At 40.0% G+C, this 27,306-nt stretch overlaps 1 protein-coding gene across 5 annotated transcripts in view; it reads left to right on the top strand.

The window, feature by feature from the left end:
• Positions 1–27,306, top strand: part of UTRN (utrophin) — a 504,882-nt gene that overhangs the window by 95,099 nt on the left and 382,477 nt on the right. For all 5 annotated transcript variants that reach the window (XM_032338010.1, XM_032338009.1, XM_032338007.1 and 2 more), the window contains 3 exons: positions 8,979–9,040; positions 25,720–25,812; positions 27,045–27,122. In XM_032338010.1, the coding sequence (XP_032193901.1) occupies positions 8,979–9,040; positions 25,720–25,812; positions 27,045–27,122 (233 nt within the window). The remainder of the gene's footprint in view (positions 1–8,978; positions 9,041–25,719; positions 25,813–27,044; positions 27,123–27,306) is intronic.

The raw sequence follows: 27,306 nt of genomic DNA, 5'->3' as shown, positions 1-27,306 counted from the left end.
AATATTCAGAGAGGCATGATGGAGGGAAGTTTGGATGTTTAAAATAGCAAGATCAGAGGAAGAAGGAGGTGAGTAATAAAAATTAAAAAGAGAGAAGGAGGGAAAGTGTCCCAGCCCTACGGATTCTTCACTTGATGGGTTATAGTAAGGAGGCTGGTGGCTCTGGACATTTTGGAATGTTCATTCTGGCCTCTTGGATTGTGTGTACTTTTTGCAAGTCGAATCTTGAGGAGCTGAAAATAGTTTTTTCCTCTGATTCTTGAATTCTTTGGGATTGTGTTGCTCTTTGGGTCTACCTGGGGACTTTCCTGAGTGGCTGAAGTTGAAAGGTAGCACTTGAGCTTGCATGAATTGTGGTCTGGGTCTTCATCTGTCTCACGGCGCTTACATGGGCCCTGACACACACAGAATTAGATGGAAGTAGTTCCACGGAGGGAAGCCAAAGAGTACTGCCACACCTTTTAATTCACTGGAGTTGTTGGCTTCAGAATGTTATCACTGGCGTCTAACGATGCTTATTCACTCATTATTAATTGCTTGCTGCTTTTCGGTATATATTTTTATCTGACTGTGATGACCCAAAGTTGTAATTATAGAAGACATGTGGTTTAAGTTAAAGTTTTCTCCATCAGTGCTACAGAAAATAATAGCATTCCTACATAGGAGTGCAAGGAGATGTTTGGGTACTGAAAGTACTATTTTCTTTTTCTTTGGATATTTTTTCTAAGACTTTTTGTTTGAGAAATACTATTTATTGGACGTTTCTGTTTTATTACATGGACTTATTAGGAATCTAGAAGAATCCCCTAGATTCCTCATAATATGGGGAAAATAATTAGAATGAGAAAATTACTGTGTGAATATTTAGCAGTCTTGAAAGGACATGTTTTTGCTCTTATTTTAGAAAGTAGAGCTTGCCATGAGAAAGTTTGAAGTCAGATCACTGGAATGTTTTTTCTATTCAAAAAAATTTTCCCCGTTCTCATGAAAACTCATTTGCATGAACTTTCATACATCTGGAGATATATGTTTATGAAGATTTCTGTAGAGAGTTTGTAGAACTTAATAGACCTTTAATAGGAATAAAGTGAGAATTTCACAGATATTTTCTTTTTAAAAGTCTAGCTTTTTTATCACTAAGGTCACTAAAAAATTAGTTTTCTATTGACTTTTCATGACAGTGACTCATCATCATTATGACTCATTCAGCTCTTCCTAAATAACCTCTGCTTGTACTGTGGCATTTGAAGTGATTTTTTTTTATAGGATTATTTATTTATTTATGTGTTTGAGAGAGAGAGAGAGAGAGAGAGAGTGTGAGTGCGCTTGCATGAGCAGCGGGGAAGGGTGGGGGAGAAGCAGAAGAAGGCTCCCTCTGAGCAGGGAGCCCGATGTGAGACTCGATTCCAGAACCCTGAGATCTTGACATGTGTTGAAGGCAGTTGCTTAACTGACTGAGCTACCCCAGGCTCCTTTCAAATGATGTCAGTACAGCTCATTCACTCCTGGGACAAAAGTTCAAAGTAAAATGTTTGTATGTAAAGTTTACAATTTCTGCCCCCATAAATTGAGTGCTTGTTCTTTTGCATTTGCAACGTGTATAATACAATTTATATTTAAGATGTCAAGAGTTTTTCCAAAAGGTATTTCCAGAGAAGAGAATTCAAACAATTCTGGATATCTGTAAATCTTACAGTCTTAAGGTTGAGTTTAGCATCTCTAAAAAGTGAAAGTTGGAATACATTCCCTCCCATATTTAAAAAAACTTGAATTCATCAACTAGAAAATAGGTAAGAGGTAAATAGACTCTAAAATTAGAAGATGGTCAGGGGTTATTTGTTATACCTAATTTTGGAAATTATTCTTTAGGGAATAGATTATTTTGCAATATTTTGTGGATTAAATGCAAAAGAGATATCTATGAACCGCAGGGACTTTGGAGTAGCATGCTGTTAACTTGGGCTAGTTTAGAAAATCTTCAGGGTATCTCAGAGTTTGGTGGTTTTTGCAGTTTCAAAATGCCGTCTTATGGTCAGTGTCATTAGTCATTAGAGAAATGAAAATTCAAACCATGACATAGCATTTCACACCTGCTATAAGTAAAAAAAGGAAAATAAATGTTAGGATGTGGAGATTGAAATCTGTGTACATTGCTGATAGGAGTGCAAAATGGTACAGTTGCTATGGAAAACAGTTTCCATAGAAGGCAGTTTTTCAAAATCTAAGGATAGAATTACCCCGTGACCCAGCCATTCCACAGGTAGGTATATACCCAAGGGAACTGAAAGCAGGGACTTGTTTTCTTTGTGGCTTTATTCACAATAGCCAAAAGGTAGAAAAGACCCCAATGTCTATCAACAGACGATGTGTGGATAAAATGTGGCATACAGGTGCATCTGGGCGGCTCAGTCGGTTAAGTGTCCAGCTCTGGGTTTTGGCTCAGGTCATTGATCTCCATGATTTCAGGGTTATGAGATTGAGCCTCGTGTCAGGCTCTGCACTCAGCTTAGGGTCCGCTTGTCCCTTTACCTTCTCCGCCTCTTGCTCTTGTTTCTCTTGAATAAATAAACAAGTAAATAAAATCTTAAAAAAAAAGTGGCATATACATACAATGAAATATTCAGTTGTAAAAACGAAGGAGTTTCCGACCCATGCTACCACAGGGATGATGCTGGATAACGTGGTGCTTGGTAAAATAAGCCAGATGCAAAAGGACAGATACTGTATCATTCCACTTACGTGAAATATCTAGAAGAGGCAAATTTATACAGACAGAAGTAGATTAGGGGTTACTAGTGCCTGGGAAGAGGGGGGAGTGGGAGAATTATCACAGTTTATTTATTTGTTTTTAAAATAGGCTTCACTCCCAATAGTGGGGCTTAAACACAAAACCTTGAGATCAAGAGTCACATGCTGTAACTAGTGAGCCAGCCAGGTGCCCCTGTGAATGGGAGAATTATTGTTTAATAGTTATGAGACTTCTATTCGTGCAGATGAAAAAAGTTTTGGATGTAGTGGTGATGGTTGCACAACCTTGTAAATATAATTAATGCCACTGGATTGCACCCTTTAATATGGTTAAAGTGGGAAAATTTATGTTCTGTGTATTTCACCACAATTAAAAAAATTTAATATGTAATTTATCAGAAAACACTGAATTGTAGACTTTACATGAATGAATTGTGTGGTGTGTTAATTGTATTGAATCAAGGTGTTAAAGAGCTTTGCGAGTACCGGAGAGTACTAGATAGAGATGGGGATTCTGATTTGATTTCTGGCACCACTTGACTTCATCTTGTGGGATAAACTTCTGATATGTCTAGTTTCAGATTGGGGCTTGATCAGGTCCTCTGATTTTATATACTTTCCAGCTCTTAGACACCCTGATTCTGTGAAAGTGAGGTGGGTAGTTTGGGTGGGTTAGGTTGGTTCTCTGATGAAACAGACATTTTCCTCCAATGGTGAACATGACAGAAATCCTAAACACAGTGCATGTGGGGCTGTAGAATTTTTGGAATCCAGGGGCTGCAGAATTGCCATGAATTTGGGAGGGGAATGGATGGATGATGCTAGAAGGTTTATATAAAGAGGTTGCTTTTCAAAGAATCCATATTTTAAAAAAAACCATTTTTGAACATATAATTCTAACTCTGTACTCATCTTCTTTTTATGGGTATAAATATTTTTAAGGATTGAAGATGTTCTGAAGTTTGGAGTATTTTATTTTATTTTTATTTCTGTGATTGCAAAGTTATTTTTTTATTAATTATTTTTATAAATATATAATGTATTATTGGCCCCAGGGGTACAGGTCTGTGAATCGCCAGGTTTACACACTTCAGAGCACTCACCATATCACACACCCTCCCCAATGTCCATAACCCAACCACCCTCTCTCTAACCGCCCCCACCCCCGCCCCTTGCCAGCAACCCTCAGTTTGTTTTGTGAGATTAAGAGCCTCTTATGGTTTGTCTCCCTCCCGATCCCATCTTGTTTCACTTTTTCCTTCCCTAACCCCCAAACCCCTCCACCCTGCCTCTCAAATTCCAAGTTTGGAGTATTTTAGAATTGTTCTTTTGATGTTATTATATGTTAAAACACTCTGTTTTCTCATAAATATGCATTATGTTTAATTAAATAAGCTCTTTTTTGTTAGGTGTTGAATTTGAGCCTGAAATGAAGAGGGTATTATTCTATTTTTCTCTTATTATGTCTAGAATGCCCTTCTTTGCATGAACCAGAAGTCATCTGTCCTTCAAGATATATTTTAAACGCCTTTTTCCCCATGAAACTTGGACCTCCTTGTGCTTGGCATACATTGAACGCAGGCTTAGGAGCCAGTGGGACCTGGTTCTGTTTGTGGCTCTTGACATTGTGCAGTGGGTGATATTGGACAGTTCCTTCAGCTTTCGTCCCTGGATCTCAGGCTTCTTGCAAAGGAAAGTTGTTTTCCTCTTGTCACTTCACCCACCTTCACATCTGCCAAAGAGACCATCGAGTTGTTCTTTGCTTCTTATAGCGTGAAGTCTGAAAGTCTGTTTCAAATGGTTTTTGGCTTTAATAACTTCAAAGTATAAATGCGATAAACATATGAAGATAACATTTGAAATGTTAATTATCTAAACTCCAGATATACTTAGGTAGTTTTGACAATTTTGAAAAGCACATTTTTAAGTTTTTTTTTTCCCCAGCCCCTCTGAGAATGTCAGATTTTGAAACAAGTTTGGAGTTTATACACTCTAATTGAGAGCCGTCTGTCTTCTCTTGTCTCTGTGTCTTTGACTACCTATTTGTAACATTTGGCAGATTGTTACATAATATTTACATATTTCCATGTGCCATTTTTATTCGTGTTGTTTCAGTAAGTGAATTGGTGGTGTTCAGAGGCCAACCAAGGAGACCCCAAGATCTCACTAAGCCCCGGTGGTGGGTTTCTTTGGACTTGAAATACAGTAGCCAGAAAAAGAAGTGGGAGGATGGTCTGAAATGCTTTCATTCCTTCCGAAATAATCTCTTTTGCTAATGAGAAACTGGCTTTCTAGGGTGAGTTGCCTTTCATGAGAGGCTTTAATAAAGCCAATCCAAGTTTTAAATCATCCAACAAGATATTTCTCTTTTGGCTTTAAGTGTAGGGACTTCTTCTCTACATAACTGCATTTTATGGACTCAGATTATCGCCAGCCAATTGGACGCTCTTCAGTTGCTTTGAAAGATGTACAGGCGGATAATGCTTTCTTGCTAACAGTAGTCTGGTTTTAAGAGAAGTATCCGTGTTCCTAGGACTTGGGTGTTTCCATAAGGGAAACAAGTCTAATTTCTCTGCCACATTTCCAGTTCAGGATTTAAATTGAGATTTGTTACTGCGTTCTGCTGAAAGAATTTTTGATACGCATTTGAGCTGGTGAAGTGAAAAAAATTGCAAGCCAGTTTCCTGGAAGATTTATCAGGCTGTGTTGTTGATGTTTTTTGCTTTACTTCTCTCACCCATCACAGAAATAAAATTCCAGGCGAGACAGCAGCAAAGGCCCTTGGATCTGTGTGAGCATGTCAAAAGCATTTTAAGAGGAGCAAAATATTTAGAGGAAGAATTTGGAAAATCAGCCTTAAGGGATTTAACACATTTTTCTTCTCCTAATTCAGTCCCGTGTTTGTCCCCTTAATGAAGAAAGGTCATTAAATGGATGAGATTTGCTAAGCCCTGAAAGGCTTTCAGAAACTAAAGGGTTTTTCGAAAATCCGAATCTAAAGACAATGCTTGTTTAGGAACCGGAATGAATACATTTAGAGTGTAAATTATACTAACTTATTTATGTAGAAAAAGTCAGTTATATGTAAGATGGTATTGACTGCACATTTTTATTTTGGAGAAATTAAATGACAAATTGGCTTGATAATGGAGAGCTGAATGACTTTGAGACTTTTGAAGTTCTGCATAAATTTCTAGGAAAGGCAAAATGATTGATCAGTATTGCATGACTGAGATTTTTAGTTGTCTTACTACCACTTTGCTGGCATATTTTTACCTCCCAGAAACAGGACCTGGGCCAGTGTTGTTACCTTAATTGTGGTGCAGAGGGCTGTTTTCTACTACGAAGTGTTCCAAATTTGTTATATTTTAACCTCATAATTGAAAAGCTGCAGGCTAATTCCAGTTCTTTTACTGAGTTCCTTTCTGGTAGAAAATAAGAGGGGTGTGTGTGTGTGTGAGTGTGTGTGTGTGTGTGTGTGTGTGTGTGTGTGTGTGTTAGAAAAGGGAAATGTGAATTAATGCCTTATTGAAATTTGAACTCTTTTTTCCCCTCTTTTTTAACTGTCAGGAAAATGAATACAGAGGAGTGTTATAAATTTGGAAGTATTTTTGAAAGGCTTGGATGTTGGACAATTTATCTCTACAACCTCATACTTTATTTCGTATTGGTTACTTAGACTCATATTCAAACTTAGATTTGACCCAAAGATCATAGACTATTATAGAAACATTAACTTATTCATTTTTGTAAACATCTCCATATGGGAGAAATCTATTTTTAGCATTTAATTTTCTACTTTATGTGATAAGTTGAAGAACCTTAGTTATCATTCATTAAGGTGCACATCCTCATTTCTTTGTCCAGTCTGTATCTGGACTGTATCTGGTAATGGAGAGGAACATATGAACTACTAAATATTTTAATATTTTTGAAACTAAGAAGGTTAAATGCTCAGAAAAGAGGATAAGAAAAAAACAAAATTCATTAATATCAATCCTTAGGAATGTTCCCCATTTTAAAAAATTTATTTATTTTTTTTTTAAAGATTTTATTTATTTGACAGAGAGATCACAGGCAGAGAGGCAGGCAGAGAAGGGGGGGAAGCAGGCTCCCCGCTGAGCAGAGAGCCTGATGTGGGGCTCGATGTGGGACTCGATCCCAGGACCCTGAGATCATGACCTGAGCCGAAGGCAGAGGCTTAACCCACTGAGCCACTCAGGTGCCCCAAGAATGTTCCCCATTTTTATGGTGATAAAATTTTCAGCTTGTGTGATGAATGTTATAAAATTAGGAAAATTTAATATTTATGACCTTTATATGTATTTTTGTTCATAGTATTATGGGATATATGTATAGTAAACTATACAAAAATAAATCCTTTCTAAGGTTAATTGGACAAATGATTAGCTTTTCTAAGAGCTCTGAACACTGATTTGTATTGGTGGGGCTGATACAGATATATACACATGACGAATGTGGCTGACTTCTATTCTCTGTATTATCTCAGCTCTGTCTCTCTTGGGCGTGATTGCAAGGTGGGGACATTCAGAGTGTGTAAGCGAGACCTCTTGGTTAATAAATAGCTTATATATGGCATTGATCGATGGCAGAAAGCTGGAAATCAGGTCTGAGGCTGACTGCATTGTCCTTTCTGGAAAGCAGGCTACCTCTCAGTGCAATTAGCATCAAGAAGGTTCTTAGACAACAGTTTTGTTTTTCACCCAGTTTCCCCCTTTGTTTCTCAGAGTCAGTCTCCAATTACCTTTATGGATGTGTAAAAGGGCACTCCTTTCTGGAGCTGCAACTCTCCTATTTATTTCAGGAATGACCTTTTAATCACAAACTCTCCTTGCAGAAGGGAGGAAGGATCAAAGAGATCACAAACTTGGTGAAGTGGTGGCTGAACTTCTACTTCTGCTGTTAGAGATGCCTTAGGAGGTCTAGGGTGAAGGCAGTCCTTTGAAATTGATGCACGGAGAGCAGGGTGCACTGGGGCATCTCTGTTACTCTCTTGCTGTTACGATGTGAGAGGCAGCCCGGTAGTGTGGATGGTACCGGGGCAGGCAGTGTGTTCATGCACACAGACAGACAGAACCACAGCTTTCAGCATCCTTCTAAATCCTCCTGAGGCAGCTTTTGGAACCAGTCAGAGATGGTTTTAATGTGCTCTTCTGCAGGCAGTAAGCCAACAGTGACTCTTGCTGGTTGCAGTAGAGAACTGGGGAGCAACTGAAGAGGATCTCATTAGAAGTAGCAGAGAGGGCACAATGGGTATTTATCTGCCATGTTTACATGTAGACTGTAGTAATGATGATAGCAATAACAATAACAAAGAGTTCAATGCCAGCTCTTTGGCAAATGGTTTCTGCTTAGATTCACTCATCTTCAAAATGCCCTTGCAGGCGGGGTGTTATTTATCTCTCTTTTACAAGGAGAACCGGAGGAGAGGGGGCATTGTAGTGATTACCCAGGGTCACCTGCTAAGTGGATTGGGATGTGGTCTAGTTTGTTCTAAAGCCCTTTGTCTGTTTGATATTGCGCTTTACTAAATCATTCTGCCCATCTTCAAGACATTCTGGACGCTGTCGTTCATTTTCATTGGCTGTGGCTTGGAACATGAATTTGTCATCAAAACCAAACTTGATCATTTAAAAAAAAAATGACTCCGGTTTCTCCACTTGTAAAATACTGTAATTTATAGATCACGATCATTAAAACCTTGTCCTGTTATTCTTCCTACAGGAAAACAGAGGTTGTGGAATAACCTTATGCTAGTTTTTGTTCTGGAAGGGTAGGACTTGTTCAAAAAATGAGGAAGATCCTGAGTTTCTTAGGCTTTTTTTGTGGATGACTTCGATTTTTGTTTTGGATATGCTAACGTCTTTATCACGCGGAAATTTCACTTAGCAAAATGCAACAGGAAGTATTATGTGGAATAGTGTGAAGGGGAGGTGCTGATTCTGTCCCGCACGTGGGGACTGAATGGTTGAGGCTCAGGATGGGGCGGGCCGGCTCCCTGGGGAAGGTGCCCTAGCTTCCCCTGCTGAAGACAGGGGCAGACTCCCTCAGCCTTCCTGTTCTTCCTCAGCTGTGGATCTTTATGCCTCAGGAACCCTTAGGAGGATTTACAATTTTAAACTCTCCATGACGGGGGTGATTGTATTTAGAGCCCTTCCCAAAGGTACAGACGTGCATTCATTTTCCTTCTCTCCTTTTTCCTCCCGCAGATGAACACAATGACGTGCAGAAGAAGACCTTTACCAAATGGATTAATGCACGATTTTCGAAGGTAACAGACTTTCAGACACTTGATGGTGATTCAAATGCTTCTTTCTGATTGACGGAGTTTGTTTGGAAGTGCAAGGAATTTTCCGATGACATGTGACCTAACAGAAATCTTCTGAGTATGAAGATACATTTGTACTTTTATAAAAATTCTCTTCTGAAATATATTTAAACGGAAATCCTGGTACAAGCAGTTCATGGTGTGAACACTGTCATAGTATAAACAGCTTTTAATTTTTACCTGGCATTTTTTAGTAATATGCCAATAGTTTGCTGCTCTTGATTCTGTGAATCCTGGGTACATTTAGAAAATGAATATATCACTGGGCAAATTTTGTGTTCGCTTAGCTAGACAGATGATGATTTCACTTTGCCTGGTTTAAATCAAATTGTTGTTCAGGCAGCCTTTCTACCCCATGCAGAAACGTTTAGGGATTTTCCTGTCTGTGGATGTGGCTAATAATGATGATCTACCCTGTGGTTCTTTTTTTTGAGAACTTTCTCACCTCTTTCCCCAAGGATCTACTCTTTCTCAGCATTTCTAACTGCTTGGAACATAATCAGTGTTTTGAATGACATTCTTTTTAGGGGCAGGACAAACCTACAAAGAATTGGCAGGGCTATTTTCAAACTTGTTCTTACATAACTATCCATTGGTTATTGACATTGGGATTTGGTACTTTAAGTTTGAGGTGGAAGGGATATTTGCAGGATTCCACATTAGAAAGGGGAGAGATAAAGGTTTCTTGGAGAAGCATCATCATAGTCTTTTAAATAGTAGAAAAGGTACTTTAATTAAGGGATATCTTTTTTCAAAATTTTCTATTTGAGAAGGTTGCAAAGGTCAAGAAAATAAACCTTGGTATTTCTTTGAGGCAATGTGAGAATGTTTTAGGATTACTTTGCGTAGCAGCATGGTTTAAAAATTGCTTCACATCCCAGTGTTTACAGATGATTATTTGATTGCAATGTTTTCTTAGGTTTCGCACGTTTTTGTTGAGGGATGTTTTATCTTGCCTCTGAGAATGTAAGGAATGTGAAAACGAACTTTGACAGAAGGGTCAAGAATATAGACGTGCTTGCATAATTTGTGGTTTTATGTGTAGGATTTATTTCAGAGCAGACATAGGTATTTTGGGGGAAATTTTAATTTGTTTTATTTTAGAGGCAGAGGTAATGTCTGCATGCTTGGATTTGACATTATTCAAAACTTTTGAAATACCCATCTGCGTGTGACCATATTCTGGGCAGCATAGTTATAGCAACTGAGAGCGTCTGGGTAGGAGATGTTACATCCCAGTGGTTTTATGAGGGCTCAAATGTATAAGATTATCCATCCTGGTTGTTTTTGAGGATGATACGGTCACTTCTAAGTAGAGCAAGTTAAGCAGACCTATTTTTTAGCAGCTCAGTGTAGTCATTGGGGGAGAATTACCTTAGGACTGATTTTAAAGATCATTTGAAAGCATCATTGTCTTGGTAGACCTTCATTTGGGGAACATTTGAAACTGGGAGAAAGACTTTTACCCCTCTTTATGAGAATAGATCTAGTGCAATCTGACATGGCAAGGTGGAGGGTAGAATAGAGATGACATCTGGGAAAGAATAATTGAAAATGGTTACCTTTATCAGCGTTGCCATGAGTTTGGCTCAGGCGAGAGAGTACCTGGACAGTATGTGACATATGGTTGAGCTGGAGTGTCACCCAGCAGGTGACACTCTAGGTCCGGAGCTGTTACTGATGGTTGCAAGAGTGGCATCAAAGCTGCCGCTCCTACCCAGTGTGGCCCAAGGACCCCTTTGCCGAGCTTTAAAAATATCTTTACTACAGCTAGTGTCCCTTGATTTCTTTTCCATTGGATGCTCCTCAGTGTCCAGTGATCATTTGGGTCATGTACCTGAATTCTCTCAAGAGATAGCTCAGTATCGGGGAAGCTGGATGGCTCAGTCAGTGAAGTGTCTGACTCTTGGTTTTGACTCAGGCTATGATCTCACGGTCGTGAGACTGAACCCCACATGGGGCTCCACGCTCAGTGGGGAGTCCGCTTGGGATTCTCTCCCTCTTCCTCTTCCCATTCCTCACTCTCATTCCTTCTGTCTCTCAAATAAATAAATGAATGTTAAGGGGAAAAAAAAAGTAGCTCAGTATTTATTGCTGATGATTAACATGTTTAAAAAGACCTCATGTAACACAAAGTCCAGTACCAGGATAGTTTACTTGATGAACTTGATATTTAAATTTGTACATTTATAATGCATATATTATTCTGTAGTAGTAAGTGAGGGTTTTAAGTCCCATGTAAATTATGTGCCCCAGGAAGCTTTTAATTATTGCCAAGACAGTGAAAAGACCAGGTAATATTATCATTTTTAGCATTTTTAACATTTTAACAGTTCCAGTTATGTAAACTGACACGGAAGCTAAAAGCTTATTTTGTTTGGAGAAGAAGTATCAAAAGTAGAGCTGACCCTGGAAACATTTCCTTTCAGATGACATGGAGTAAGAAATCAAAGTAGAAGGAAAATTTGGTGGTTCTAGAACAAACTTACCAAAGAAATTATGAGTATGTGGACATAAAGAGATGGAGAGTCCGTGGCAGGGACATTGAACTCCGTCCACGTTCTTTCTTTCCCCTGGCTGTCCTGAACCCATAAATCACATTGCTTCCACACTGCTGGTTAGGAAAGAGAATAACACATTTCTGTGCTGGGAGATTTCCATAGACTCCCCATACAGCTTAATTCCACTCTGCAGGGAAAAGGTAGTTTTGGGCATGGTGTCACTAGGTAATCCAGAGGCTGGCACAAGAGAAAAAAAGTCCCGGTAAAGAGAATGAATTTGATTTCATTTATTTTTTTGTCCACGCCCTTTGGTATATCATGGTAGAGTTTAAAATAGAATTATTGTTGAGTCTGCTGCTTCCCTGCAGCATGGGTCCCTCTCTAGGGTAGTCAGGCCCTTGTCCTGAAAAATGCAAATAGATAACTGATGGTGTCTTCCATAGGAATTTATTTTGAATTCCATCCCTGGACATTTTCTTTGTGGTCCCCTCCCTGGCCCCTTGTAATCAAACACCAAATCTTTTTTTTTTTTTTTTTTTAAAGATTTTATTTATTTATTTGACAGAGAGAGATCACAAGTAGGCAGAGAGAGAGGGAGGAAGCAGGCTCCCTGCTGAGCAGAGAGCCCAATGCAGGACTCAATCCCAGGATCCTGAGATCATGACCTGAGCCGAAGGCAGTGGCTTAACCCACTGAGCCACCCAGGCGCCCTCAAACACCAAATCTTATTGAGTCTACTACCTATACATATTAAAAATGTCTATTTCTCTCCCTCTTTTCTGACACCTCCTTTTGCCAAGTCACTATTATCTGAGTTAGGAAAATATGCGAACAACTTTAAGATAGGCAAATAGATTAGTGAGAGTCCTTCCAGTTCAGATGTCTGGGTTATTGGCCTTCCCTTGTCTGTGAGCTACTCCACAACTCTGAGAGTTGTAGAAAGCAGATAATAATGCAAATGATTCTTGTCCATAAAAAGTGCAAAGTAGGTGGAAGGCAATTGATTATTATTCCTGGGATAGACCTATTTTTGCATCTATTATAAATTTATTTCCGCTTTCCTTTATTACGTATAAACGTGGTCTTTTGAATTCTCCTTTGAACTGGTTGTAATACCTTTCTGGTTCTCTTGTCAATTAATGAGTTGAAGTCTTTGACACGTGTTGATACTACATGCGTATGAGAGTCATGATTTTACCGTTGTTTTTAAAAAAATTATCCCTGAACACGTGGATCACTGTAATAATCTACCAGCTGGTTCTGCCATGCCATGCTTTGCCTATCTGTCCCCTTCTTGCTGCAGTCTATAGAGTAGCAAGAGTGCTTTTACAATGTAAGTTGCCATACCCTTTTCTCTTCAGTTGAATCTTTCAGTGGCTGCCCGCTGTTCTTACTTGCCTTTTAAGGCCCTCAAATGTTGCTCTCAACAAACTGTAAGGACCTATTTTACTGTCCCTGCTCCCCTTCCCCCAGGGGACTTAAAAACAAGTCCCAGAAATCAGCTCCAGGTGTGAAGGCCAAGAAAAATAAGGCTGTACCCACCTCGAGTCTAGCCGTGACATGAGTACAGCCATCTTGGCAAAGCAAAAGCCGGCACCTTGCACTCTAAGAGTGGGTTAGCATAAGAATGGCCATCCTGAAGGCCGGGAAGCCATTTTACTGAGCGTCCCTAACCAGCCCACAGGACGCAGGTAACTTGAGATAAGAGAAAGTAGCTAAAACCTAAGAAACAACTTAATCATATACCACCAGGATGGTTAGGTGATGGCACCACAGGGACCAGATGTTAAAGAAAAACAAATACTTAACTTGCAGAGATCACAATCCTGCAAGACAGGAGTCTCCCTTGGTTTGCAAATGTCCTGGTGATTTAGAACAAAAAGGGCTATCTCTTCAATGGCCCAGTTTCCAGAGACAGTGGCTCAGTTCCTCCAGGCCTAAGGTCGCACCATAAAACTGAGGGAAGCTGAGGCAGAAGGAAATGTAAATAAAGTTGAATTTCTTCTAAACCTAAATCTCGGTTAACCAACCGCCAGGATGGCGCCAGGATAACACCGGGGTGGCAAAAGGTTAAACAAAGTTAAAGCTGTCCAAGTGGGGTGCATAATATGTATGTAGCTATGAAGAAGTGCCTTGAAAATGCTATATAAACCCTTGGCTTTGAGTGCTCGGGGTCCTTGTTGAAACCCGCTGCGCCGGGCGGATACTTGGACCACAGCTAGCTGGAAATAAACCTCTCTGTGTGACTTGCATTATCGAGAGTGTTCTCTGTCTAATTGAGGGTTGGTCGACTCCGCACCCTAACAAAACTACTTCTGATTGCATTTTGCTCTCTCTCCTTCCCTTCTGATGCTCTGGCTATCATGATGAGCTCTCTCATGGCTTCTACCCTTGCTCCTTCTTCCATCTTTTCCTGGCCAACTCCTTTTCCTATTTGTTGCTGGAGCTGAAATATCATTTCCCCAAGGATTCTTTTTCTGAGCTCCCAGATGAGGACAGATATGCTCTGTACTCACAAAGCACTGATCAGAATTGTACTTTAAACAGTTGTATCTGAAAATATTTGTCTCTCCTGTCCTAATGATTGGTAAGCTCCATGGGTACAAGAATTGTTTCTTTTGTTTGCTGGCACCACTTCTGGCATTTAGGAGGCCCCCAGTGAGCCTTGATAGGCTTAATAGATCATGAATGACAGTGACAGAAACATATTTAAATGCCTGATACTTTATATCCATAAACCAGTTGGTAGTTGTTATATTCAAAAGAGGTAGGAAGGAGCGTAGAATTGAGTGCAAAATGGCACAAACAGTGTTAGTCCATGGATATGAATACACTTTGCTGCATTTACTCACAAAAATCAACAAAAAAATCCAGCTCTGCGGTTTCCCTATTTACCTGTTTTTGGAGTTGCACTGGAAAGATTGTCAAATCACCATTTGGATTTAATACATAAGATGCTCACGCTTGCTGCACAGGATTCTTCAAATAGAATTCTCCTATTAAATGGGGGCGATGAAAAATGAGATTTAAAAGTTAAAATTGGTTCAATTCATTCCTTGATAAGGGGTTTGGTAAAGAGCTTGAGAATATTGAAGAGTATGGATCTAAAACCATTGTTTGATTTTTCACTATATAAAGAAATAGGATAGCTAAGGCAGCATTCACTATAAATATATATCCTTTTTGCTGCAAATCCTTGTTAGTATGTTACAGAGCTATGCTTTGGAGTTTGGGAATCCTGAGAAACCACCCAGGATAGAACAGTGTATGGTTGTTGGATTTTAAAAAGTTATGAAGAGCTCAGAAGAAAATGATTATCTGAAGGAACTGAGAGTTAGGAAATTTAACACTTATTCCTGGAGGTGCTGCTCATTTATTTATGACCTCAGGCAAATTATTAGCCAATTTTTCCAGGTCACTTGGTTTTTATTCCTTTAGCTATAAAACACACTTGGTCGTAATTACTTGCCTTATATTGAGAAGAAATATCGAGGCATTATTATGAAACATTATGGGAGATTTTAATTGCTTAAGAATGCTAAATTTAGACCCTCTCAGATAACCCTAGCTTGTAGTACCCCTGGTCTGTGCTACACATATATTTTAAAACAGAAGTGGAAAAACAAACAAACAAAAAAGCATTGACTCGTTAAACCCACTTTATTCCATTGTCTGATGGTGAAGTTTGAGTGTTTTGCTCCTGCTCAGCTTTAAGGTCCTCTGGTTTGTTCGTGGGCTGGTCTCCCGAGGGAGGCAGTGAGGGCCTCCTTGCTTCAGTGTTGGGAACTTCCTTCTGACTCCCAGCCTGCATTTTCTCTGGCTGACTTTCAGAGCTGCTCGTCTGGCAGAGCTGAGACGTACACATTGCAGAAGCTTTTTTATCAGTGTGGTGAGGTGATTCTCAAAAGAGGTTTAACAAAGGTTAGGCAGAGAATGTGCCGACTTCAAAATGCTGAACTTTAGTTTGGGCAGATTTCTGCCTTTCCCTTTTTGAAGACAACGATGAGCCACGTTTTCATAGAAGTCAGTAAATTCCAAACTTGAAATTTAAATTGATGGAGCATAAAAGGAAAATCTGTGAAGCATTTTTTAAATTTTTTGAAATAGATTTCGCTGTGGAGAGCTATTCAAATGTGTTCCTTTGAGGCAGAGGGACATTGCTTCTAGAGTCCCATTGTTTTCTCCTCTTTTCCTGTTGGAGGTTGATGGTCACAGAAATGAGAGTGGGGGAAAGATGTGTAGGGAGCCTTGTAGAAGATGGGGCAAGAAAGGCAGCCTGTAGCTGTTCAGTCTTCCTTTCAGTCTTGTGAAGGAGACAGTATAGGCTTCCGGGGGACTGTCAGTATCATCTCCAGTAGAGATCTGAGCTCTGTGAGTTTCACACTGTGTCCACTGTTGATTTATTTTCATGAGCATGACGATGGCAACTCAACTTGTTGTTTAAGGCACCATATCTGTTCAATTAGTTGTTTAAGAAGTTTCAATTTAGGGGCACCTGGGTGGTTCAGTGGGTTAAGCCCTGTCTTCAGCTCGGGTCATGATCTCAGGGTCCTGGATGAAGCCCCCCGCATTGGGCTCTCTGCTCAGCAGGGATCCTGCTTCCCCCTCTCTCTCTCTGCCTGCTGCTCTGCCTACTTGTGATCTCAGTCTGTCAAATAAATAAATAAAATATTAAAAAAAAGTTTTAATTTATGTTTACTCACCATTACACAAATAAAGTGCACTTCGTATTCCTAAACAGTTCCAAGCTATGTTTTGGCTACATTATGTAAGTTTGGTTTTGTTATTGTTTGTTTGTTTTCATTCAGTTTGATTTCTTTTGTTTGTTTTGGTTCCAAATAGCATACTTGCAAAATCACTTTTACCTGGTTACTGTGGTTAAATTAAAAATAAATAAATAAATAAAAGATTTTGACTGAATCCATTATTACTTGTAACTGTTAAGCAAATTTGACAGTATTTGCTGATGCATTATAACCCATGCTCAGTTTTGAGATTGATCTGCTGAGAGGAAGTGACTTTTCAGCCTTTGCCTAGAACGGGATGAGCCCAGCCACCCACCTTGTGCTTTTTCACTCAGCCTGAGTGGCCCTCCCCGCCATCCCCACCTTCAGAGATAGGCTCTGGTTGGTGCTGGGGGGAGGGGGTCGTAGACCGAAGCCAGTATGGGCCAGTGAGCGGAGGGAGAGGATTGTTGAAGAGGTGGGGGAAAGTTTTAGGGGAAAGAAGCTCTTTCTGTTAAACAGAGCTGGGAGGGACCTGCTTTTAGCTGTACTTAACCTCGGGAAACCTGTGGCTCTAACTACAGATAGTCACCTGCCAACCATGAGTGGAGCCAGACTGGGTTGGGGAATGTGGAGTGTTGATACTGTTAATTTTGTTTTTGTCATCTGTTGGGGAAATTTAAAAAAAAAAAAAAAAAAGAGAGAAAATCGTGCCAATAAAAAGACCTCTATCTGATACAGAATACAGAGCAAACACAGTACAGATGGATGCTCCTTGCCTGGGTCTCTTTTGTACCTCCTGAGAGACTCCCGCATTACTCTAAGGTCTTTGTTATCTTGGGTTAGAAAGCTGGAGATGGGGGTTTATCTAATTCCTTACCCCAAATCTGGTCTTATTGTGTTTTTAAGGAGATACCCTAAGGGGAAAGAAAGGGAAGGGTGGCTGTCCCTCCTTTATTAAACAAAGAAAGTGTCATTTACCCTTATCAGTCATCATTATCAGTCCCAGAACTAATGCCTTGCCCTGGTCCCATGGTAGCATATTGTTTGAGGAACTGCGCTCTCCAAACATTTCCCCTGCTTTGCCAGTTGTGCATGTATGGAATGAGCGGTCTTGTTACAGACCTTGCCTGGTATGCATTTGGACCGGGTTTACTCAGCTTGCAGACTTCACCTGGTGTTTGTCCATGGAGTATGCAATTGGCCTTGCCTCTGGCTGCCAGCTCTGTGAGCCCCACATGTGGAACCTTAGCATACCAGTGTATCAGCACTATCTCATGACTTAGCTTACTCCAAATCAAGGAAAAACTTCTGTTACATGCTGTCTGACTTTTGATTCTCAGGAAGGTGTTATTTGGTTTAGCTTGCGTTTTACAGTATTTTGTAGTTATTAAAGAAATCGTTGATTTGATTCCTGTGTGAACATGGCACATAAATCATTATTCTGTAGTGAATGTGTTGTTAGTGGGATTACCTGAGCCATGTTTCTCCAGTCCCTCACTCTCTTTCTTTTTCCTCCCACCCTCTTTCCCTTCTTGCAAGCGAGCTTCTAAATGGAATCTTTTTCAGTTAAGAACTTGTGCTGACTACTCTGAATTCTTTAAAAAAAAAAAAAAAAAGGCCGGGAGCCATGTGCTCACTGATTCTTTTGACTGTAGCAATCTTTCTGGCTTTCCTTTGCAAGGTGTTTAAAGACCTCCTTAGCTATTTCACTGCACTCATTTTGCTCTCACTCTTCTCAGTCAAAAGCAATGTTGCTCTCCTGCTTTCCCTGTAGAGTGGAATCATAAAGTTGATATTGACCTTCATAAGTCTTCATTTCATTGGTGAAACTATACATTTATAGCATTATAATTTTTTATAAATATTTTTAATATAGTATATAAATAATATAAACATATATTTATATACAATAAATAAATAAATACATAACAATATCTAATGAATGATGTATTTATATGTAAATATAAATAAATATAAATATATATAGCATATATACATTTATGTACATTTATAGTGATGGACCTCATTTTATCAGTTTGCTTAATCTCTCTTTTTCTTTAAGGATTTTATTTATTTATATGAGAGGTAGAGATAGCGAGAGAGAGCGTGAGCAGGGAGGAGAGGGAGAAGCAGACACCCCTGAGCAGGGAGCCCAACACCAGGCTCCATCCCAGGATCATGACCTGAGCCGAAGGCAGACGCTTAACTGACTGAGTCACCCAGGCACCCCACAGTTTCTTTAATCTTGACTAGAGATACTAGTCTTTGTTTTAATCTATTGTTTATTTTACACAATAATACACATCACAAAAAGAAGAAATCCAAAGAAAATATTCTACTTTTAATGCTTTCAGTTCTACTACCAAGAGAAAAAGCATAACATTTTTGTTATAAAAAACTTAAAAAATGTGTTTATATGTAAACGTAATTAACCAGAATGGTATTGTTCGTGGTGCTCACGGGTGCCTTATTGACTTTTAAGAAAATGAAGAACTACAAGAGCCAAAAGGATGCTAAAGTTGCATCCGTGCTGAGATTGGGGATTCATAAATGAAAGAGTCTGCTTTAAAAATATCAAAAGAAGTATCAAGTTATATTGCTTATTTCTTTTTGAAATTTTAAAATAACTAAGGCCTTGCCAAAAATGATCAAAAACAGAAAACAATAAAAAAAATTAGAGATGCTAAAGCTTACAATATGTTACCAGAGGCTGGGGACATCAGATTCATCTCAAATGAATCTGAGAAGAATGCAAATACCTTATAGTATATCTAGTATCTAGTATATGTGTATATATGTATATGCCGTGTATATCCATGTATATGATACATGTGTATGCACGAATTGCCTTGGCTGCCTCAAATCCTGTTTTGAAAATAGAGCATAAAAAATGGAATAGCTGAACAGTGTCAAAGGGCTCACATTTATTATTTGTTTGTAAGGTACTGTATCAGATATGTTAGTTGTGAGAGCACTTAAAAACTTATGTTTTCACTCATCCCCTTATTATACCCAGTTGTAACTTGATTATTTATAATGAGATTAAGTAAATCATAGGACAGATTCTGCCTGTGTACTGTATCTGTTACTTGGTACAAATTTGGCAGAAGCACGCTTAGCTCATGAGCCCATCCTAATGTGCTCAGCGTGCTGTGCTGGTACTGGTTTTGTTTAGGTCTGTGTTCTGAGGGTCTTGAGGGCAAGGCCTGCATTTGTCTCTGTGGGTGGTCAGGGTCAGCCTAGCAACTCCAGCGAGAAGGCACTGATCTGTCTTCCACATGGAAAATGCAAGTCCTAATTCTGTCTCTGGCTGGTGGGTTGTTGCTATAAAGAAGTTGTACTTTGCCCTTTAAGAACTCCAAACTATGCTTTCTAAATTTTACTTTCTTATTCAATCTTCTGCACATTTTTTTTTCTATAACCACTGCTACTATTGCTGAAAAACTTGGCTTCTATGATGGAAATAACTGGGATTTGGGAGTACTGAAGAAGGGGGAGAATAAGACAGTGTCAGATTAAAGACAGGGCGGGGACTTGATCACAGAGGATCTTTTACTTGGAGTGTGGATTGTCTTTGCCTATAATTAGAGTTATTCCGGCTTTTATACAGAAGCAAAGGGATCAATTAGCCTCGTCCTGGAGACTTGAACTGCAGTGGGAGTCATGATGATAGGGAGAGGTGGTTACCTTTGGAATGTGTGTTCGAAGGTAGAAAATTGAGGTGGACAGTGAGTGGAAAACAAAGAATCTGAAACTACAGACTTCTTTGTGTTGGTCTGATTGCTGGTGTTCTGTCTTCAGGCATGTTCTCTAGTCTTTGCGTGGTGTGTTGTGTGTGTGTGTGTGTGTGTGTGTGTGCACGCACATGCGTGTGTGTGTCTTTTCCACAGAGATTATCCAACTCACTATTGACTACTACATTTCATGTGGTTATGCCATGCGCAGAGACTGCTAATCAGTCGCCTGGTGACCTGGTATGCCACGTTGTTTATCTACTTTCAGGAAACTACAAATATCAGGAGATTACACGGAGAAATTCAGATTTCCAAGTTCTTTTGAAAAACCGGTAGTCCTGCCCACAGTGACCGACATGGCTGCTGGTGGCGGAAATGAGCACGAGCTGTCACCAGCAGTCTTTGGGCTCATTTCTCCGGGGGTGGCGGAGCTCATCAGCTTGGTTTCGTGTGGTCGTCTATCACACATCCCCATCAGTCTTCGCAGCCGCTGCCCTCCTGGAGACCCTGGCTTCTCCTCATGAATTGTGATAACAGTTTACTTGTATCTTCTGACACTTTTAAATCCAGAAACTTCCATGTCCCAGCTGCTGGTATTAATGCTGGTCCCTCTTATCACAATGATGGGGTTAAAGCTGGTGTCACGAGAGTGCACCGAAGGACAGGGGTCGAGGAAAGGCTTGGAGGAGGAGTCACCAGGGCTGGTCACCTACAGCATCTGTCCCCTGGACACATGTCATGTTGCCTTTTCAATTTTTTAAGGTTAAATATGACCCATGGCTTATCTACATTCCAAGTTCAAGATTGTTCATTTGTACTGTTTTGTGTTTATTGGAAAACTATGAGAGCCCTCTCTTGTGAATGAGAAGGGTGGCCTGAACTTGGCATTTCTGCGGGGCCAAGCACAAAGGAGGTATTCACCATGTATTTGTCTGATTGAGTTATTAAACTGTATTTTTTCTGTCGGAGAAGGCTCTGCAAATATGTCTTTGCAAAGAATTCAATATCTAAATAGGAGGCTGACTGTCAGGATGAATCAGTTTTTAATTTTATTCAGTGATGACTTCTGACATTTCCAAACAGTTTCCCAGGGTAGACCCCATGTTGAGAGCCTGTGATAGGAAAGCGCAGATACGCATTAAAGCTGTGTGCTTGGGAAAAAATTGTCTTCATTTTGAGTTCATTTCAATGTGCTACATGTTTTGTTGCTTTCTTTGGGAAGTCATTAAATAGAACTCCCTCTATTCTGCGCCCCCCCAATTAAGTATTTCCTGGCTTAGATGTCACAGTCCTGCCCCCTTGTAATCTTAGTGGCAGTTTAGCACAGACTTTGAGAACATAGATTTGGAACCCGATTCTGTAGTAGTAGATCCTGTTTCTGCCTTTCCCTTGTCATATCGCCCCTGTCTCAGCTTCCCTATTTCAAAATATTACTATAAAGAAATAACTAATACATGTAACTAATACATATAAATCTCTGTAAACCCCTAAAACGTTTCTAAGTGCTTGCTATTAGTCTAAGGACATTTCATGCTTCTGCTGCCTGTTTTCATATGGCCCACAAGCTAGGAATGGTTTTGACATTTTTAGGGGGTTGCAAAAAATAAAGAAAAGAATATTTCACGACACATGGATGTTATATGAGATTCAAATTTCAGAATCCACAAATGAAGTTTTATTGGAACATAGTCACCATTATGATTGGCTCATTTGTTTCTGTATTATCTGGGCTGCTTTCATATTACAGTAGGATCGAGTGGTTTTGGTGGAGACCACCTGGCCAGCAACACCTAATCTAGGTTCTGTCTGGATCTTTGCAACAGAAATTTTCTGACCTCTGCTTATAGGACAGAAAGCACTGAATCCCCATAGGTACAGGTGTTAATCTCTTGGGTGGTAAGTGGGACTTGCTCTTTGGCATAGTCTGGTTCTTTCCATCTGTATATGGGGCATTCTGAAGTTGTATTTGTCAGAATACGTACTTTTGTAGTGACTGGCCATGTGTGTGGTGGTGTGGGTGTGTGTTTTCTGTGTAAGCTTTGAACCACAGCTTCGGATTTGGACAAGCCCAGGTACTATTCTTTACTCTGTCCAGTGAGGAGATTCACAGGCTGTATTTCCCCCTCTTTCGCCATCCTGCAGGTGTAATCCTTCCAGAGATTCTCAGTGGGAATATATACTGATGACACCATCATTGGCTTGGAGTGGGAAGGTGTTAGAGAAAGGGACGTAGCACAAAACATGTATTTTCCTGATCGCCATCAGTATTCATCTGAAATTGGGAGATAGAATAAAGAAATTGTATTGCTGTTACTGTAGGGTTTTGTTTGTTTTATATTTTTAAAGAAAATTAGAGCACTGGTTATACTGTATGAATGACTTCTAGAAAGACAGAAGGGTGTCTGGGTCATGTTTGTTTGAACAGAATGCTCTGCAGGGAGCTTTTCTCAAGGTTTGTTGCTCCGTAAACCAATGAACTAGACAAGCGAGAGAGGGAAAGAGTGTCTCTTCTAGAAAAGTTAATGCTGCTCCTTAATGCCTCCTACTTTGCCATTGATTAGCAGTGGAGCTTAGGGAAGAGTCTGGTGAGTTTGCTGCTGAGTCACGGCTTGTCTTGTGGTGCAGACCTACAGCACAGTGTGGCATGCTCTAGTCTCATCATGTTCATGGCTTTGGAGTGGGATGTATCCCTACTGGTCATCGTATTCGTGAATTTGGGACTGAGAAGATCTTTGTCCATGAATTGACACTAACACGGACTCAGGTTCAGAACCTGCTTTTACATTCTTGCCTGGGATGAAGAAATGCTTATTTGTTTTATTTGTCCTTCCAGATACGGTTGAAATTTTATGGCACTTTTATGACCGTATAAACACTGAAATTATACTCCTAATATGAATGATAGTATCAACCATTCAGTGAAAGTCCGTCTTCTTAGTTTTTAACAGATGAACAAATAGATGTGGAAGGACCAAGTCACTTGCCCAGAATTATATGACTGGTGAAAGGACTTGTTTGTTAGTGAGATCGTGGATGCACATTCATGATTGTCATATGGACTAATATTTATATTTACCTTATTCTATATTATGATGGTTTGTGTTATTTTATTTATTTATTTTTTGAAATGGATAGTGGATTTGAGAAGACATTATTAGCTGTGGTTCTTATCAATTTTTGAGATCTTTTTTTATGTCTAGGTATGCCTTATTTATTTACTTACTTAATTTTTTAAAAGATTTTATTTATTTATTTATTTGACAGAGAGAGAGAGAGACAGACAGACAGCCAGCCAGAAAGAGAGGGAACACAAGCAGGGGAAGTGGGAGAGGGAGAAGCAAGCTTCCCTCTGAGCAGGGAGCCCGATATGGGGCTTGATCCCAGGACTCTGGGATCATGACCTGAGCTGAAGGTAGATGCTTAACTATCTGAGCCACCCAGATGCCCCTATTTAATTTACTATTTAAAAAATATTTTATTTATTTGAGAGAGCGAGATGAATGAGCGAGTGTGAGTGAGAGAGAGAGAGAAAGAAAGAACCAGCAGGGGTAAGTGGCAGAGGAAGGGAAGAAGCAAGACTCTCCTGCTGAGCAGGGAGCCCGGTGCTAGGCTTGATCCCCGGATCATGACCTGAGCTAAAGGCAGATGCCTAACACACTGAGCCACCCGGGCACCTCTACACAGCCCTCTTTATTTCTCCCATGACCTTTACCTATATCCCTACCTCTTCATGCCCAGAGCAGAGTTATTCATCTCTCCTGGAAAAGGAATCTGTTGATTGGGTGGCTGGTGCTCCGAAGTGTACTTTGGTTGACATAAGAGAGGAGGAAGGCGAGCATAGCAGATGATGAGGGCTACTCTTTTGTTTTTACAGGTGACAGGTAGGGAGGCTTTAATGTGCAAGGAGCTCCCCCTTGCTCTGCCTCCTGGAGTATCACTTCTGGACCCTGGGGCCACATCTCCCACATGGAAATCAGTTTGTTATTGTGATTGATGGAGACAATCCACGTGTCCCTGACACTGTCACTTCCCACTAGGATGGCACCTGGGACTAGAAAAACAGTTTTGTTTCAGACGCAAAGAAGTCATAATTCTTTTCTTTCTTTCTTTTTTCCTTTTTTCTTTTCTTTTTCTTTTTTCTTCTTCTTCTTCTTTTTTTTAACTGATTCTATAGTGAAAACTTCACCATACTTCCCCTCATTTGGAGTACGTGAACTATTCAAAAGCCCTGCTAGTCAATAGTTCATTAGTTGACAATATTTTATACTTAACTGAAAATGTAAAAAATCAGGAGAGGAGGATTAGAAAATGCTGAGTTTTAGGAAACCTCAGAAGGGCTCCCTTCCACCTCTTCCATTTCAAGCTCAGAGTAAAATTGTGCTTTATATGACTTTATTTATTTATTTATTTTTAAGATGTATCTATTTATTTGAGGGAGTTTGCACACATGCGTGTAAGACTGTTGGGGGAGGGGGTGGGCAGAGGGAGAGGGAGAGAATTTTCTCCCAAGCAGACTTCCCTGAACACAGAGCCTGACGCTAGGCTCCATCTCAGGATCTCACGACCCTGAGATCGTGAGCTGCGCCACGAGTCAGACGCTCAACAATCTGAACCACCCAGGTGCCCTTGTTTATGTTTTTTTTTTAAAGTGAAAAGTGAAAAAGATGAAATAGTTACCAGTTACAAAATATCTCTATTTTTGACAGAACTCAGGCTGTTATCTCTGTGGAGATTTCAGATTAAAGGGGGATAATTTTATACAACATAGTGATGTCACACTTAGTACATTGTGTTTTATAGTTGTCTAGACATTTTCACATAATATTATTTGTTAGATTTTAGCCTGTGATGAAGAGGAAGGTTAAAAGGTTGGTTTAGGTTTACCACTTTGTTAATGGTCCAACTGGAATTGAAACGGAGGCTTCCTGATGTTCCGTGTAGTAATCTCCCTACTGCATACAGCCGTCAGATCATAGGGGATCTGCCTGTCGATGGGTGGTGTTTTCTGGCATCAGACACAGGGTATGTTGGTCGCTGGAAGCTGGTGCTATTTATCAGTTAGGATTGCAAGTTTAGGAATTCTGTAAGCTTTGCCTTTCGAAATACTGGACTGGTGCCTTACTTAGACACAGAGCCCAAAGTGTCATTGTTGTTTAGAAATTATAGTGAGAAGTATAGGTGCAGCACTGGAGAGATGAAATTATGGACAAACTGACGTGTGGCTGTGGTGGAAATGCCGCAAGTCTCCGTCAGACCGTGAGCGTGAAGTGTGGTGATGGAATGGTAGGATCCACACACGTGTCATGTCCTCTGCACCCGGGCGCTGTGTGCCCATTTATATTGCTCAGGGCATCTCTCTTTCATTCCTTCTCAGGGATATAGACCATAGTCAAGGCATATGGACGGTAGCCTTGGCTTTATTTACTCCCTTTGTGAGAAATAATGCAATTTATATAAGAAATAATGCAATTTCTATTGTTCAGCTTAAAGCATTTGTTATGGATTTCAGAGTTCCCTGTAATTATGTTTCTTTCCATACAAGGCCAAGCTGAATGATCTGCTGCCCATCCAGACTTTTAATTGGAAAAAAAATTTCTTTGCCACATAGGTATGGAATTTCTGCTGCTGAAGAAATTAATAATTTACTTTTTCTTTTATAGAGTGGAAAACCACCCATCAATGATATGTTCACAGACCTCAAAGATGGAAGGAAGCTCCTGGATCTTCTGGAAGGCCTCACAGGAACATCACTGGTGAGAGGAGTCTTCTTTGAGAACCAGACTAACGGAGTGTCTCTCATCATTAGTGACTTGAAGACCCTCGGGGGTACTTACAATGTTCAGGCCCAAATAGGAACATTTAAAAAAAAAGTATTTCAGTGAATTTTTGATAGAACATCATTAGGCTTTATTGAGGGCTCTATTTTTATCAAAGATAAGATTATTTATTATATTTATTGCTCCCAGGGAGCCCAGGAGAGAATTACAAAAGAAGAATGGCTAGGGGAAGAGGGCATACTGTTTTGAATAGTAGAGAACACACTTTTTGTTTTTTAGAAGATGCTAGTTATAGAAAACACATTTAAATGTTATTTAATAAATATCTTAAGGAGTTGTTAAAAGCTATGGCATTTATTTTTATTCAGTTTTTCAGTATTACTTTTGTTTCTTCATCAAACCCAAATCTATTACTTTATGTGTTATACTCACACAGAAAGAACTCCGCTATTGAAGAGGATACATTTTTATGGGTACAAACTTTAACACTAGAGGAAGAATTAGTATAGAAGGTACAGAGAAATGTACTCCTGAAGATGAATTCCTTTCTTGCCAAAGCGTGAGGTGTTATACTCGGCCTTTTGCCTTCCAGGCAGTGGGTGAGATACCTGTTGGAGAGGCTGATCCCTCTCTCAGATAAGATTCCTGGGCCAGTGAGGCAGAAAGAAGCCTCCAGATCACGTTGCCCCACATGGCTATTCCTGCCTTCCCCCTGGGCCCTTGTCACCTGGGAACCTGAGACAGTGCCTCTGAATCCTTCCTGCTCTGTGCCCCCCGGTGCAGTATGAAGGTGACATGACTTCTCAGTCTTCCTGAGTCCATCCCAACTTAGATAAAAGAAACTGGCTCCTGGAAGCCTTGGTTCTCAAACTGGCCTGCATGGTAGAATCACCAAGGAAATCTTGTAGAAATTCCAAATGCCTGCTACACCCCAGAATCACTAAGTGATAATCTTTGGGGGTAGGACTAAACAGGTTTGCTATTTTTTGAATGCTAGGATTCAGGCAAGTGAGGGATCTACTATCTTAGGATGTTGGTGAGGTCATTTGCATTCTGTCACGAGGAGCCTCCGTGGTGGCCTGAGAAGCCAGCCAGAGCTCCTGGCAGAGAGGGGCTCTGCAGGCTGAGCTTCTCTGTACACCTCAGTGTCCCTGTTTGTTGGCAATGTGAAGAGTCGGTCTCATTTGATGTCACGTTTTGTTTTCTAGCCGAAGGAACGTGGCTCCACAAGGGTCCATGCTTTAAATAATGTCAACAGAGTGCTGCAGGTTTTACATCAGAACAATGTAAGTTCATGGTGTGACTTTTGGGGTTCTTTGGTGCCATCCAGATTATTTATCATCAAACCAGCCACCTGCTCTGTGCATTGTCATCAGCTGATTTTTGGAAACATTTTTCTTACATTAAGTATTGAACCTTTTCTGTAAGGGAGGGAAGAGTCATGCTTTTTCAGATTTCTTTATTGATCTA

This window comes from Mustela erminea, chromosome 4 (genome assembly GCF_009829155.1).
Source record: "Mustela erminea isolate mMusErm1 chromosome 4, mMusErm1.Pri, whole genome shotgun sequence".
Lineage (NCBI taxonomy): Eukaryota > Metazoa > Chordata > Mammalia > Carnivora > Mustelidae > Mustela > Mustela erminea.
Note: the sequence above shows the minus strand (reverse complement) of the source record. Positions and strands in the feature narration are given on the sequence as shown.